The sequence below is a fragment of the Cottoperca gobio genome, chromosome 20 (genome assembly GCF_900634415.1).
Source record: "Cottoperca gobio chromosome 20, fCotGob3.1, whole genome shotgun sequence".
NCBI classification, from domain to species: Eukaryota; Metazoa; Chordata; class Actinopteri; order Perciformes; family Bovichtidae; genus Cottoperca; species Cottoperca gobio.
This window is the reverse complement of record NC_041374.1, coordinates 12,707,875-12,723,427: the sequence shown is the minus strand read 5'-3', so window position 1 is coordinate 12,723,427 and position 15,553 is coordinate 12,707,875. Positions and strand designations below refer to the sequence as shown.

General features: G+C 41.5%; 1 protein-coding gene across 1 annotated transcript in view; it reads right to left on the bottom strand.

The window, feature by feature from the left end:
• Positions 1–3,464: 3,464 nt before the first annotated feature.
• The window catches only part of LOC115025790 (cyclic nucleotide-gated cation channel beta-3-like), a 68,628-nt gene continuing 56,539 nt past the window's right edge, over positions 3,465–15,553 (bottom strand). The window contains exons 3-20 of the mRNA XM_029458253.1: positions 12,274–12,349; positions 11,775–11,834; positions 11,156–11,210; positions 10,077–10,338; positions 7,156–7,316; positions 6,494–7,017; positions 6,356–6,406; positions 6,188–6,274; positions 6,017–6,081; positions 5,792–5,914; positions 5,380–5,521; positions 5,128–5,287; positions 4,861–4,958; positions 4,698–4,781; positions 4,444–4,562; positions 4,156–4,308; positions 3,894–4,044; positions 3,465–3,800 (exon numbers count right to left, since the gene is read on the bottom strand). Coding sequence (XP_029314113.1) covers positions 3,780–3,800; positions 3,894–4,044; positions 4,156–4,308; positions 4,444–4,562; positions 4,698–4,781; positions 4,861–4,958; positions 5,128–5,287; positions 5,380–5,521; positions 5,792–5,914; positions 6,017–6,081; positions 6,188–6,274; positions 6,356–6,406; positions 6,494–7,017; positions 7,156–7,316; positions 10,077–10,338; positions 11,156–11,210; positions 11,775–11,834; positions 12,274–12,349 — 2,392 coding nt within the window. The 3' untranslated portion in view covers positions 3,465–3,779. The remainder of the gene's footprint in view (positions 3,801–3,893; positions 4,045–4,155; positions 4,309–4,443; positions 4,563–4,697; positions 4,782–4,860; positions 4,959–5,127; positions 5,288–5,379; positions 5,522–5,791; positions 5,915–6,016; positions 6,082–6,187; positions 6,275–6,355; positions 6,407–6,493; positions 7,018–7,155; positions 7,317–10,076; positions 10,339–11,155; positions 11,211–11,774; positions 11,835–12,273; positions 12,350–15,553) is intronic.

Below are 15,553 nucleotides of genomic sequence, written 5' to 3'. Positions count from 1 at the left end.
GTGATGTAGTAGAGGAAATGGGTGGTGTAGGAGAGGCAGAGGGGACAGGTATTGTAAGAGGAAAGGAGGCGGAGGAAATGGGTGGGGTAGGAGGAGAGAAGACAGGTAAAATACAGGTTCCGTGGAGTGAGCAGGTAGAAGAGGCTGAGATGGAGGAAGAGGCAATAAAACAAAAACCTGCCACAAAACGGAAAAAGAAAAGTAAGAATGCATCCAGTGATGCCAAGAATAGTAAAGTCGGGGAGGAAGGACAGACAGTCAGGAAGCAGGGACAGGCAGAAGACAGTTTTAGTGAAGAGGAGTACGTGTCAGACAGCCTGGTTTTACTCTGAGCAACAGGCAGAAAACAAAAATGTACCCGGATGAAATGTTGAAAGTTTTTTTCCAACAAACAGAAAACCAACACGGAGTAAAAGTGGAGGATTACTTTCCGGATTTAGTCGTTTTCCACATGAGCCAAAGAGAGGAGTCTGGCCTCATTTATCAGGAGGTTTTTAGATTAAAAAAACAGTGATGATGGGTGTTTTAATTTATTTATTTGTTTTTTATTTAAAAATCTCAGCCATGGATACTTTTAAAGTGGGTGTGAACGGAGCCAGAGTTTTTAAAAAAATATATGAAACTGCAAAATTAAAACAAGTTGATGTCCTTTTTTTTACAGGAGACGCACAGCGACGGCTTTAACGAGATAGACTGGAGGAAGGAGTGGGAAGGGGAAGTCATTTTAAGCCACAACACATCTCTTAGTGGGCTTCCTCTTCTCCAAATCTTTTACTCCAGTCTCACTGGAGGTCGAGCATTTTATCGAGGGGAGGTTGCTTTTAGTAAAAGCCCGGTTTGACCTTTTTAATGCTGTTTTTATAAATGTGTATGCCCCAACAATCGGTGCAGAGAGGAAGTTGTTTTTACAAAAAAATGAATGAACTAATTAAATAGCTGTGCCTCGGAGGATTTTTTATTCTTGGGGGGGGATTTTAACTGTACAGAAAATGTCCCAGCATGTTCTGAGGCAGCTGGTCCACTCTCATGGTCTGGTGGATGTATGGCGGAGGATGAACGCAGATGCTAAACAATACACATGGTCCCACTGCAGAGAAAATAGGATTTCCTCTGCCAGGTTAGATCGTATTTATTGTATTAAACATCATTTTAACATTTTTAAAATGTGCAATATTATACCTGCTGGTTTTACAGATCAGTCTTTGCTTTTATGTAATGTTTTTATTAGAAATGTGTTGCCAAGAAGTGCATACTGGCACTTTAACTCAGTTTTAACATTTGATAAAAAATTTAGAGAAGCTTTTTATGTTGTGTTTTTAGGCAGTGGTGGGACCATGGTAAGACTGAAATTAAAATGCTTTGTCAGCAGCTCACCCTCAATGTCACACATGACATCACCAGATCTATGAAATACCTGGAGGGTGATATAGTGGAACTAGAACAAATCAGTGAGTCCACAGGAGATCGAGGATATATTGAAATCCTCAAAGCAAAATAAATGGCATTAGCCGACTATGGAGCTATGGGGCTATGGAGCAGGTTATCCACCGGGATAGTCAATGGTAGTCTGTGTGCTCCTTTTAGAGTGTATAGAGGGGTCCGGCAGGGCTGTGCTCTGTTGGGGATGTTGGGTCTGGTTTTACCTGGTTTTAATAGCAGATTTGTTTTATCCGCATACACAGACGATATTATTGTTTTTATTAAAAGCCAGAGAGATGCGGACATTTTAACAGATATAGTAGATAGTTTTAGTGTAACATCATCAGCGAAGGTAAATTGGAAGAAAAGTGAGGCCCTCGCTGTCGGGATGTGGTGTGGCGGTCTCCCAGTTCTTCCCCAGAGCCTCACCTGGAGAACTGGCGGCCTGAAATATCTTGGTGTGTTTTTAGGAAAATAAATTATTGTCCAGAAGAACTGGGAGAACGTCACAGAAAAGATTCAGGGAAAGCTTTCCAAGTGGAAGTGGCTGCTCCCTCAGATGTCTTTTAAAGGTAGGGTTTTGGTTTTAAATGACCTTGTAGCATTCCAATTGACCTGACTACAAAACTACAGAAAGAAATGGTGGACGTTTTTTGGGAAGGTCTACACTGGGTGCCACAGGGTGTGCTGTTTTTATCCAGAGAGGAGGGGGGACAGGGCCTTGTCCACCTGGCCAGCCGAACAGCCACTTTTAGACTTCAGTTTTTACAAAAATATCTTACCAGACTGGATGCTGCTCTGTTTTTAACTGATTCTATTTCTTTTTAAGTTAAATGGGCTGCCCCCATCTTATCAGGGTGTTTTTTGCCTGAATTAAATAAAGTACCTACCTACCTACCTACCTACCTACCTACCTTAGCTAGCTACCTACCTACCTACCTACCTACCTACCTACCTACCTACCTACCTACCTACCTACCTATCTATCTATCTATCTATCTATCTATCTATCTATCTATCTATCTATCTATCTATCTATCTATCTATCTATCTATCTATCTTTCTTTCTTTTAAGTCTTTCTTTTAAGTCTTTCTTTAAGTCACAAAAGGTGTCCAAAGTCGGACTCTCTACACTGGTTGTTGAAGGAGCCTTTAATTTACAGAGCCAGACTGGATGTCAGCAGCAGCAGCACACCCGGCCTGATGGTGGCGCTGTGCAGATCCAAAACCCTGTGCCTGCAGCAACTGGTGGATGCAGTGGGGCCGGCGCTGAGCGATGCCCGAGCCCTGGGCTTTCTGCTGGGTTTGACCTCCGCTCGAGTGGCCGAGAGGATTCTGGAGCTGTGGAGCCAGAGGCTCTCTGGGAAGGGGAGGAGCCAAATAAAAGACTACAGTGACGGGAAGGTTTCTCCAGACCCAGCAGACCCTTTTCCGGAGATCAACCTGAGCCCAGGCCTGGGTGAACTGACCGGTCCCCTGCTCAAGGTCACTAACCCGGCAGAACTGACGCTGCGCAGAGCCGACAAAAAGACTCTATATACGAACTGTGTGAAAAGCATCTACAAGAAAGGCCTGTGCAGCAGTATCCATTTTGCAATTTACGTGAGACTGTATTCCATGTTTTTACTGAGTGTAAGAGACTCACAGAGTTTTTCTCTCTTTTAACATTGGTTTTTAGTCTTTTAAAAGTAGTTTTTACCAGAGTGTTTTTATCATGGGAGTTGCCTACAAAAAAGACAACAAAGAAAAGTGAAAAAATCAGAAATCTCCCTCTCCCTCTCCCCCTCTCTCTCTCCCTCTCCCTCTGAACTGTAACTCCTACTGTACAAACTGTACAGTCAGACAGATACACACAAACAAATAGGAGGCCACTTAAAGTAAACTTTAGTTAAGTCAGGGAATTATTTATTTAAGCAGATATTGAAGATCAAATCAATCAAATGTTGTATTGTGAGCGTTATTGTTACCAATTGTTATGCTGGATAATCTCTGTTAGGCTTTTACAACTACTGTGCATTGGCTGATAAAAACAGACGAACAAAACAAGGTGGAGAGGCAGAAAAATACGCAACAAGCAGAATCCACGAGGTGTGAGATTCACACACATATATTGCACATCACAACAAAATAGTTTGAAAATATGAGTTTTTCGTGTTTAAATCTGCTTGCTGTCTTAGTGGTCTAAGGATGTCAAACCAAATGTTTGAAATAACAGGAGCATTTGTTTAAAATAAACAACAACATCTGAAAATGACACAATACACAATCAGTACAAAAGATTTTTGAGAAGAGATTGAAAAGAAAACTGTACATTCACTCCCAAAAAGGAGTTATAAAGAAGAATACACACACTGCAATCCTCACTGGCCAGCAGCAGCAGCCTGCGGAAAATAAAAATACAAAATATGATATGTGAGCTGAACTGCAATGGCTTTTTAATGACCACATATAGACAGAACTGTGAGCGTTGTTACCTTCATTTTTTGAACAAAGGTCTTGTTCAAGTTTCCACCGAAAGCACGCAGCAGTTTGGGAGTGGGCGGTTTGGGTCCGAACAGCGCCAGCCCTTTCTTCTTTTCCTCTTCTGCTTTAGCTGCTCCTGGACCCTTTGCCTTCATGAGTTTCCTACACGAACAGAAACACAGAAGCTAAACAAAGTCCTCTGATATTATATACACTACAAAGGCCTGAGTCAGCAGTTTGTAGTAGCCGTTCATCTTCAGGCGTCTGACTCACTTGCCCTTCCTGGCCAACACTTTCTGAGACTCTGGGTAGTGGACCAGGATGTCAAACAGGTCTTTCTTCTCCAGGACAAAGAGGTTAGCGAAGCCGTAGGCTTTGACGTTAGCTGTGCGCCTGTTCCCTCCATCTTTGGATGACTGCAACAGACTGAGAAAGAAACAAATGTAGGACAGTGTTCATTGTCTGTGGATTTGAATCTATCATCACTAAACATTGTTGCACATGAATCATCTCTGCTGATATTTATCACAGTGTGATGTCTTCTGTCTGACAATGACAAACCTGATTTCTCCAAACACACATCCAGCCTTCAGAGTGACAAACACGATACTGTTGTCGGGTCCTCCCACCACCTGCACCGCTCCACTTTTGATGATGTACATCTCTTTACCGATGTCCCCCTGCATAGAGGCCAAAGTCATATACACGTGCAAAACAAATACTGTACAGAAGAATAGACAGAACTTTACACAAAGGTACACATTTAAATATAAAAGTTAAACCAAGGTGCTGACGATCTGATAAGGTGAACTCACTTTCTTCACAACAAAGTCTCCGGGTAAATAGACGATAGACTTGAGTCTCAGTAACATGTCCACCAACATCTGCTGGTCGCAGCCCTGTGGAGAAACAATTATATTTTTAATTGAATTAATGTACACGCTGCGGTATTCCTGCTTTACAGCGTTTGTGGTGCACCTTGAAAAGATCAATCTTCTGAAAGGTGGTCAGGTTGATGTCAATAGCGATGGCAGTTCTCATCACCAGAGGCATGCTATCCAGCAGGTCAGACTCATCTGAAAGCATCAACATCAAACAGGAAAAGTTTATTCGGAGTCAAATAAGTCTGGAGCGACCGAGGGAAGTGGAGCCATTTTTTTTAAAAGGTTGAGTTGATTCCTATAATTCAAGGCTTTCTAACATCCTGTAAAAACTAAACTGAGCACTTTGTCCTGTGTTACCGACCCAGCATGCCCTGAGCGTCCCAGGTGTAGGTGAACCAGGTCCGGACTCGGTTCTGCACCATAAGGGGGATGTGGTTGGTCACCATGTAGGCCACGGTGCCGTCCATTGAGGATCGGAAGTAGGTCTGTCCTGCTGTGGCTGCACCAATGACATCTCTCATCTGAGGGACCATGAAATCTTTGGTTAAATTGAATAACTACTGCTGTCAATTAGACACGTATTTGCTACGGGCAGAATGAGTCTTTTTATTACCTGTCCAATCAAACTGGAGAACACAAAGACGCCGATGAAAAAGTTGCACAACTGAAAGGTAATCTCAAAGACGGTAACAGGCTCTGGAAGACCCCCGATGTTGATCAGACTGCGGACTGCATAGTAGTAACAACGCAGGTACCTGTGGAAGCCCGGGGTACATCTTCATTTAGATAAACAGACACTTCAATGACTTTATGATGCGTTTTCTTTCTTCAACAACACAGTGAACTGAAGAATACCGCTAAAATGATTATTATCACTACCAAGTGGTAATAGTAATTTTAGTGGTGTTCTTATAGTAATTAATAATAATTAAATCACTTTTAGAACTGTGCAAAAAGGAAAAAAAACAAAAACAAGAACGCCATACACTCAAACAAAAGCAGGAATACAAATGTTCTTTACTTACGCGCTGCCCAGACCGGAATAGACCCATTTAGTTCCCCCGATGCCCTGGTAGGCTGAAGCCACATAGTAGAAGCAGGCGTTGAGGTGGAGCATGAAGAGAAGATATCCGATGGTCCGAATCACTCTAATGGAAAAGTATAGACTTTAAATGTTCCTGTCAAACACACCCTGCCTTTCTTTAAATGACACGTATATGATAACAATTCATTCATTTCCTGTGACTAACCTCCAGATGTAAGCTTTGGCCATGAGGCTCTCTAGACGATCGCTGAACTCAAAAAATGTATCTGCCTTGAGAATAAGCATGAAAATGTCAGCCAAGGCATCCCACAGGCAGGAAACAAAGTCACTGATCAATCAATGAAGGCTAGCCTTCATAACACACAAGTAAATTCACCTTCAGCAGACGATTGGCTCTGAAAATGGATCTGAATCCAAACCGGAAATACAGCAAATCGAATGGCAGGAGGCACAGCATGTCAATCTGTTGGAAGGACAGACGTGTGAGGTCACTGAGATTAGTTCATCCTAATGTTCCACGTTTAAAGAACTCAAGTTACAGTACCATGAATCTCTCCGATTCTCTGTAGTGGTTCTTTGTCACCATTCTGTCTTTCTGAAAGGAACAGAATGAATCGTCTTATTGTTGCATCTTAAACTTTTCAGTATCAGGCTCCATTGGTCGAGATTATATTAGACTTACTATGATGTCGCCTCCTTTAACAAACTGTTTGCGGGGCTGGAAAAGGATGGAGTCTGTGAGGTAGATGATGTCGGCCAGCAAATCGAGGGTGAACCAGTAAGGAATGGCGCTCTCGCTGTGGTACGGGAAACACAGGCGGACCGTAACGAACCAGGTGTTGTAGTTGAAGGCCAGAGTCACTATGCTCAGCCAGGCGATGTAGCGACGGTCCGTAAAGGGGTCGATGGTAATACCCAGCACAGAGTCCATCTGGTCTTCGAATGGCTTCAGCACAACGTCCACCGAAATCCAGGCAGCTTCTATTAACTTGGTCTTTATGTCCTTCTCCTGTTTCTTTTCTTCAGCCTCTGCTTTCTTTTTCTTCTCCTCCTCCTCTTTCTTCTTCTCCTCTGCCTCCTTTTTCTTCTTCTCCTGCTCCTCTTTCTTCTTCTTATCCGCTTCTTCCTTCTTTATCCGGTCCTCCTCGGCTTGCCTTTTCCTCTCCTCTATGAGTTTTGTGTAGTTGTCTTTGAGCAGCACAGGTGCTGAAACATGTAATGCAATCTAAATATTCATCATTCGTGGAATATAAAGCACCAATGGTAATAATAGGTCACAAATATGAAGCTTCGGTGAAGCTCTAACTCGTGTGCGTACAGCTTAATAATTCTGTTTGTACTCACTGACAGGAGGGCTGATCTCTGGGGACGAAGCATACTGATCGACCACTTTCTCCTTGTAGATCTGCAGTCTCTCTCTCATGCGTTTGGCTATGAATCTGAGCTGCTCGTCTGAATACTTGTTGATGACGATGGGTGGAGTTGGAGGAGGGGCCACCTCTTCTCTGAAGATGGAAACAAAAACATCAGAAACATTTGACACGCAATCTTGGTTTTTAATTTAATAATAATGAAAGAGTTGAAATTGACCAGTTTCTCATGTAATGAGGGGAAAACATCACATTTGCTATGCCAAAGTAAAACACGTTACTTAGCGCCGATAATCAATATTTTATAGTTATTTGTAGAATCTGCAGCTCCCATCATATCTATTGAGCTTTAGTGTCTGGTTTTCCGAACCACAACTTTACCGTTTAGGTTTACTCTCACCGCTCTCTTAGCATTGTTGGCCACAGCAGGCACCTGTTTCAGTAGCCTAAATTAAAGCTCTGAAAATCCACTATACACTACCGGTTCAGCACCAAACAGAAACCGTTGGTGATTAGCTGTTGATGTTGATGGTGGACCATTAAGCAGCTAAAGAGCCAGATATTTCCCCAAGGAGTTAAGAGACCAAAAACAGAAGTAATATTGGACTTATATTGTTGCCAGAAACAAAACTGGATCAAATGCTAATGCTGCAGTGTCAGCTGGTTGTGCCAACTGCATTCTAACGTTTGCCATATCAATTTAAGTTAATATGTTATTGTTGTGTTCACATAATGTGGAGAGGAAAGGCTCAGCTGACAAAGACACAGGCAACTTTAGCCTCAGCCGTACAGACAGAGGAAGTATACATCTGAGCTCATATGTTGCCCCCTAGTGGGCAGAATTTAGCATTACATCCAACTGACAGGAGGATGCATTTGTGTCAAGTCATTGCAAATAAACCACCACTGCACCATAACTGTCTGAAGCTTTAAAATCTATATCGATACCTTTCACTTTCATCGAAAGACAACAAAATATCTTTAGAATAGTTTACAACCAGCCAAACAGAAAGACACAAAAGGTGACACCACTTCCTTTTCATTGACGTAGTTAGAACGTAAGACTTTACAAAGGTATGCTATGGGTGCACTTTACTGACTGAGCACTCAACTGTGGAGGACAGTGCTGCACTTTAGTTTGGGATACAAAGTAAAAGAGGCCATTACTACTCGACTCAAAAAGGTGAGTGAGATGCTTCAGCTGAGGCTGCCCTCTGGTGGCAATGAGTCGCAGCATTCATCATCAGGAAGCCTCATTAGATTTAATCTACCCTGAAGGCTACAGCTTCTTGTCCCGTTAACGTGTCTCTTCAAGAAGACGGCAAAACAAAAAACATTCTGCAGTTTGTTTAATTGTATTACGTTATACTGTTAGATGTCTCTAATCATTTGTCCACCCCATTTATATCAATGAGCTAAATAACAAAGACACATCTCTGCATAACTCAGCAGTTTAATAGCACCACAAACTGCAGCCTCCAAAATGACCGTACAGTTGAATCAGCACCTCTCTTACAGTTCCAACAATAACTGAACATTATAACCTTCATGAAGGTAAGATTTATTGCATGACTGTTATTTTAGACTGCATTAGTCTTCGCTAGGTGTACCTCAAAAACTGGCCAACCCGTGTAAATACAGAAGACACAAGACAGTGGAAAAAAACGTATTGTTAGAAGTTCATTTGGGCTTTAAGCCACGGCAAATTTTAGAGGTTTAAACATCTTCATCCAAATGTTCACATTCATTCTTTTATGTCCATCAGAAATATAAATATGTAGATGTAAGAGGTGTTTTTCAAAGCTCAAGATCACACAGATTATGTTTTCAAAATAAAGGTCTGACTCAGATACCCCAAACTAAGATTCACAAATACAGAGAGGCGTCTATCCTGCCATCAACATGTACAAACAAATGGCGTCTTGATGGATGCAGATGCAGGTAATTGTTTGCTTTTGGTGTTGTTGGTTCAGAGTTCTACTTGTTACAGTATACAGTATGTTATAACATCTTCTAAACCAGCTAAACATGGCTCGAGTGCCTTAAGTGCCTTAAGGTGGGTCCTGCTTATCACCCGATTATAAAGGCCATCTGTCAAAAGGGCTGAACCTGGAGACACTATATATCATTAATAATCAAACACTGCATTATGTTCATCAGGAGTGCACAAGATCCTTTTATAACATGCTAATAATCTGCCCTTACCAGTCGAACCCTGCTGCAGAGTACAGTATATTAGCATCACCTTTATATTCTTGACACCCACAGGCTACTTATTCATGTCACTCAAGCTGATGGCTGACACCTCTAACATAGAGCCCCTCGGTCTTACCGCCACTCATTTATTATCCCCTGATGAAATATTTACAACATGACTCCTCATTTAAAAAAGTAACATCAGTTTACAACTGTAAGGATCAGCTGAATCTACCACCTTCATGGTTTTAATTGCTGGGCCAGAAGCAGCCTTGGTGAGCTTCTTAAACCTAAAAAGCTGAAAAGCTTTTAATCCACTTTCAGGTCAACCCCCTCATATGCATGTTGCACCAGGGGATAAAGATTCCACATGCCGCGCTCATCTCTGTCTCTCTCTGTCATCTTGCCAGGGAATCTGATTAATTAGTGTCCATTGGGTGATTAATTTAATACTAGTTTTAGTGTCGGTGTCTTGGCAGGCTTGTGTTTTGGTAAACTAAAGTGGTTTTGGGAGGCTTTAGGGATCAACACACACTCACACTTCATGTACTCTCTTTGATTGCTTAAGTCATACTTTCAATGCATCTCTGCTGCAATTAAAATGTCTGGGAACAAATCAGGTAGAAAAAAACAGGAGTGATGATAAAGTGTGCTCAAACGATTGGAAACTATAGAAACTAGCAAGTGTGCAGGTCTTACCCCTCCGGTCCAGCTTGATCAGGGTTAGCTGGAGCTGCTGTAGGAGCTGGTGCAGGGGCTGGAGCTGCTGGTGCAGGAGCTGCTGGTGCAGGAGCTGCTGGTGCAGGAGCTGCTGGAGCTGCTGGTGCAGGAGCTGCTGGTGCAGGAGCTGCTGGTGCAGGAGCTGCTGGAGCTGCTGGTGCAGGAGCTGCTGGTGCAGGAGCTGCTGGTGCAGGAGCTGCTGGAGCTGCTATAGGTGCTGGAGCTGGGGCTGGGGCAGGAGCTGGAGTTGATTCTGAGCAAAGGGGAACAATCATAATTCATCATAATTTTATCTCTTCCAGATTTGTTATTTGTAATGCTCATTTTTAAACCTAGCATTTAATCATTTTATGTTTTGAATTTCATTAGCTTATCATTTATCTTTCAACTGTATTTTTGAAAAGCACTATACAATTAACATCATTATTTTTAAAATGTAAAAATAATAAAAAGCATCTGGAAGTTTCTCAATAGTTTCTTGAAGACTAATGAGATTGTCCTTCAGGTCAGATTGGTTTGTGGTGCTTGTGTTATAGTTAGAGGATTGTTTAAGGGTTAAGGTTTTTTTCTTCCAGAGACATTATTATTATTATTATTATTATTATTATTATTATTATTATTATTATTATATTTATTATAGTATAATCAGATTTTTGACAAACCCATTGTGCTTGACGCTACAATTTCTACAAGTCAGGGACTAGCAACACAATCAACATATCACTAAAATTCAGTTGAATGACGTGAACTTTTTATATTTGATCAATGCCTCTCTGTTGTCTTAATGGTCCAATTTTCTTCTTGATCAATATCTTGGCCTTACAAGTGCACACGAAGCTCATGAGCCATTGGAAGCTTCACGATACTCTCCAACTTTTTGTTTTGAAAAAATGACCTTGTACTCTGAGTGCCTGGGATACAGTTTTAACTCTAAGCTTTGGTGCAAGAGAGGTAAAGGACAGTAAAGCCCATCTGATACAAAGCAGAACAAAAAGAGACTTACAATAATTCGGTTTGTAAATGAGCAGTTTCAGCTTCTCAAATGAATGATTACTTACCCTGCGGTTTGTCCTCTTTCTTGGCCTCATTCTCCTTATCGGCTGGCTTCTCCTCCTAAAAGACAAATCAACATTTTCCACAAAGTCAGATGCTCATTAGTCAAACCACAGTCATTAGAGACATTATAATTTAGATAGCCGTTTTAAAGAAAAGTAAATTTACCATTTAATAAAAGACTGCCTTGCCTGATACTCTTTCAAGAAACAAGCGGTGTTTGAGATGAAATGAATTTGAAAGTGCCCGTTGGGTAACGAGCAATTGCATTGAGGTCCGTGTCATGAAACAATTTTATTTGATTCTTTGTTGGCAAGAGTACTGAGCAATTGAATGGATGAGGGAGCAGATAAGAAGCCACACTGCTGTGATATTTGGGGAAACTAATGTAACCAAACTTGCTGTATTACAGGCTGAATGCAATACTTCATTATTGTGGTCATGCTCCATTTCAGTCTTGGCTGCTACTGCTGAGGCTATTGAACGCTTGTAAGAGCTTCACAGAAGAATCCAATGCCCTTTGAGACACCAGATATGAATACAAATAGTGTACAGTTTATAAATAGTATTTGTATTTACTTACTGAATACACAGCACTGTTTTCTACCTCCAAATAAGTCTTACCTTGGCTGGAGATGGAGCTGGAGCTGGAGGCGGGTTAGGGGTCCCCAAAGCCACCGGCACCTGCGGGCCAACGAGGAGGCGTTTCAACTTGCCAAACATATCTAGAAACCTAAATATGCATCTGCTTTGCCATCTGGAAGTTACTCTGAAAGGTAGTGATTCCTAAGGTGCTGAAAGACCGTCCTTCTGGATTAACCCTATCTTCTCTCTATCTTTTCTTTTAAAGCAACACGCCCTCACAACCCAGTTGGCTCCAATGGTTTTACTGCTTTTAGCGCCACTAATACTTTTGCAGGGAGACTAGCCCCCACCATCACAGTGACTTTTAAGCCCATCATCACACATAAGATTGCAATAGGCTTACAGGTGACCACTAAAGCAGGGCTTTGACAACAAAGACCGCCTGTACAGAAATCATGCGTGTGGCATACATATTGACTGCATTTACCATTCACTGTGACGTGCTAATACTCAGCTGGTAACAACTGCTTCAACCAACATCGTGTTGAATGCCCTGCAGCCAGTTGTGGGCCGTCAGGGCCAGCAAGGCCTTCTCTGCTGGCCTAAACCAGATTCTAAAATCAGAATATAAATTTAATTTTGATATATTTTTTCCACAAATATGCATTAAATTATTCCCCATAGTCTATTCTCTTCATTTCATAGCTTTCCTCTTGGTTGCGCTGCTTCCAGCCTCAGATCGAGATTTGGAGGTCTGGCCTTTATGTTAGAGCTTTTATCCAATCATATTTCAGCCATAATGTGTTGCCAGGGTCCAAGAAATCTGCCCTTAGGCCTTCAGAATCAACAGTGCGGGCGCCTGTAGCTTAAAGTGAACGGAGACAAAACTGTGGCGTTAACCAATCAGATTTCGAGTTGGGGACACTGGGGCCAGCTAGCAGGCGTACGATAACGTCAGCACGTCCACGTCTTTTGATTGGATACGCACTATTGAGAGGCAGAGCTATGCAGAGCTAGCAAACTTTGAACGAGCTAATTTGTGTAGAATATAATGTGCTAAATACGAAATTCAGAGTAGTGGTTCTATTTAATTGTAGTTCAGGGTTTGAAGCACGTATTGAAGCTTTAGTATCGCACAAGATGAAGCTTAATTAAGCATTGAAGCGTTCTAGCAAATTGGGTCATTTCTTGAGGCTTCATCACCGCAAGTACGTCCGCACAAACTAGACACACTGGCCTTTTACTTCCACAAAGAAATAATCGTTCGTCCAATTTCTCCTGGAAAGTGGGACATTCTGCATCCAGCTTTCTCTGTTTTACACTTCACTGATGTCAATGACAGTCTCGTTTAAAATTGAAGTTTTTTGACATGATGTGACCACGTGATGACATGTCCCGCTCGTGTTGTGTTCAACGCACGATTTATTCTATTGCCGATTGTTTTGCGTACATTTATGAATTACGTCGAGGGCCGGATCAAATGGTCTCACGGGCCGTATATGGCTCGGAGGCCGGAGGTTCCCCACTCCCCTGCTCTATAGCGACACCACTGGTCAAAAATGAAGTTTCTCTATGTTAACCAAATTCTGAAATGTTTTCCTACATGTTGTCTTTGTGGCAGTCTGCCAGTGATCAGCACTCTGCTACTGCACAGTCCAACAGTGAATCACAGTAAATAGACTCCCCATAACGAATACATTAAGCTGATTTCATAATCAGCATGATACATAGACGGGAAACTCTAAGTGCGATTATTTCTGCCCATAAATCTCTCCATTTTATTTTCATTATCTCTGCATACTGTCCTGTTTTTATTTAGCCCTTATCTCAGTAAGACACTCATACGCTTGCTTGTCGTTAAGAATAAAATGACACCACTATCGCCCACCCACTCAGCCCATATTCTGCTGTTCCATTCCTCTTGTCACGCTGGGAAAAGACCAACGAAATGCCACAGTGATGCAGACGGGGCTTGACTCAGCCGTGGGCTTTGTGTAATGTATCTCCGAGTGTTCTCAAGGACCATTGACTTGTCTGGGGCAGAGATGAGTAGAGGAGGAAGCAGGGGAGTGGTGATGCACTTTTTTTTAATGCCTATCAATATTTCCTCTACCCAGTGATGCAGAGTGACAGGGTGATTAGATCTCTCCATCTCTACCATTAATCTAATTAAGCCTATGGGGTTGGGGCTAGCCTCTAACTTTGCTATGAAATAGCTTTGTACGTATTTAAAAAACAAAAAAGCCTTTAATGTACTTGTTTTGTTCAGTACGTCATCCTGAGATGTTACATGACTCGTGCAAAATAGGGGGAAAGTGATTAAATGAGATGAATGACAGCAACAGCAGCATTATACAGATCAAACCCTGACCTTTTACCTCCTCACACACACTCACCACACCGCCCTGACACCAGCTTATAGGCAATATACACTTCAGCTGTCAGTCAGCAGCAGAATGACAATAGACCTTGACAGTGTAACAGCTACAGCTGAATTTACAGCACAAATTGGAGGAGGCTGAATTCTCCGGTGGCCAGTGACTTATGACTCACCGCTCTAATTGGTGTAATACAGAGCTGCTCTGAACCAGGGGCCTGGAAATTATAAGAAGGCCTAACCAAGGAGGCCAATTCATGGAGTAGGCCTAATCATTGTGACAAATGCCACGATGATTACTCCTTTAACAACGCCATAAAATTCAAGCACTTTTCAGTTACCATGTGAGGGGGGAGAGTGAAGAGAAGTGGGAGGGAGAGTGGCCGTGATTGGTTCCCAGAAAATGAATATTATTTCAGTTTACTGAAAGAGAACACTTATTTCAAGTATTAGAGACTTTAAAACTTAGTTAGTTAATTTAAGGACAGGGAGCTCTTTACTTGTACGGTTGAAAGCATATGTTTATTTGGACTGGAGCTGAATGGAACATTAAGGTTTGTTAAGTGTTAGTGATATAGTTTACTTCAATTACTTAATGACAACCCATTGTGTTTGGTTATTTCTTGGATGTGGACTCTAAAAGACTACGAGTGACCTGTTTTATACTATACATACAGGTACTCATTTGTTACATCATTCAGATGGAAATGTTGACTACAGCAGCTTTAAGGTGATGAAACTGTAAATATACAAACTTTTAAATCACTCTTCAGCTAAAGTTCTTCACATTATAAATGTACCACACACCCAAAAGACCGAAAGCTGACTGCAACCCAAAATAACTGGGACTTTTCTTACCCAGAGCCGGCTCGCCAACTATTTATTCCAAGTCCACTGTAAATCATGAAGCCGCTTCTCTATTAATTAGTTTTTTTAGGTGCCAGAATACATTTAGAATTGGTATGCAGCCTAGTTGTAAGTTGTTAAATTGAACATTATATTGCCCTTTTTCACTGGTGCTGGAAAAATATGAAATTGTAAACATCAAAGCAGGTCTACAGGGATTAAAGTAATAATCCTTGAAGGTTTTTTTTTTTTGTTGCAATGTTGTTGCTAAGCATTCTGGTATTTCGTAGTATTTTATGCTTTTCTGTTGAGAAAGTTTGACTTCCAGGTGTAACTGTTAATCTTATTTGTCACGGTGGCCTTTACTGCTCATACGAAACATCCAGTTCTTAGCAATATATATATATATATATATATATATATATATATTGCTATCTACCACATAACCCTCTGTAAAAAGAAAACATGCATCATGTGCACCAAAAGTATTGTTTGCAATGCGTTGGTTTAGACCTTCATATTTGTGGAGGAAGTGCACATTATATATTTAGGTTCACAGTCTTTGAGTAATATTGTACCTTAGATCTACAATCAT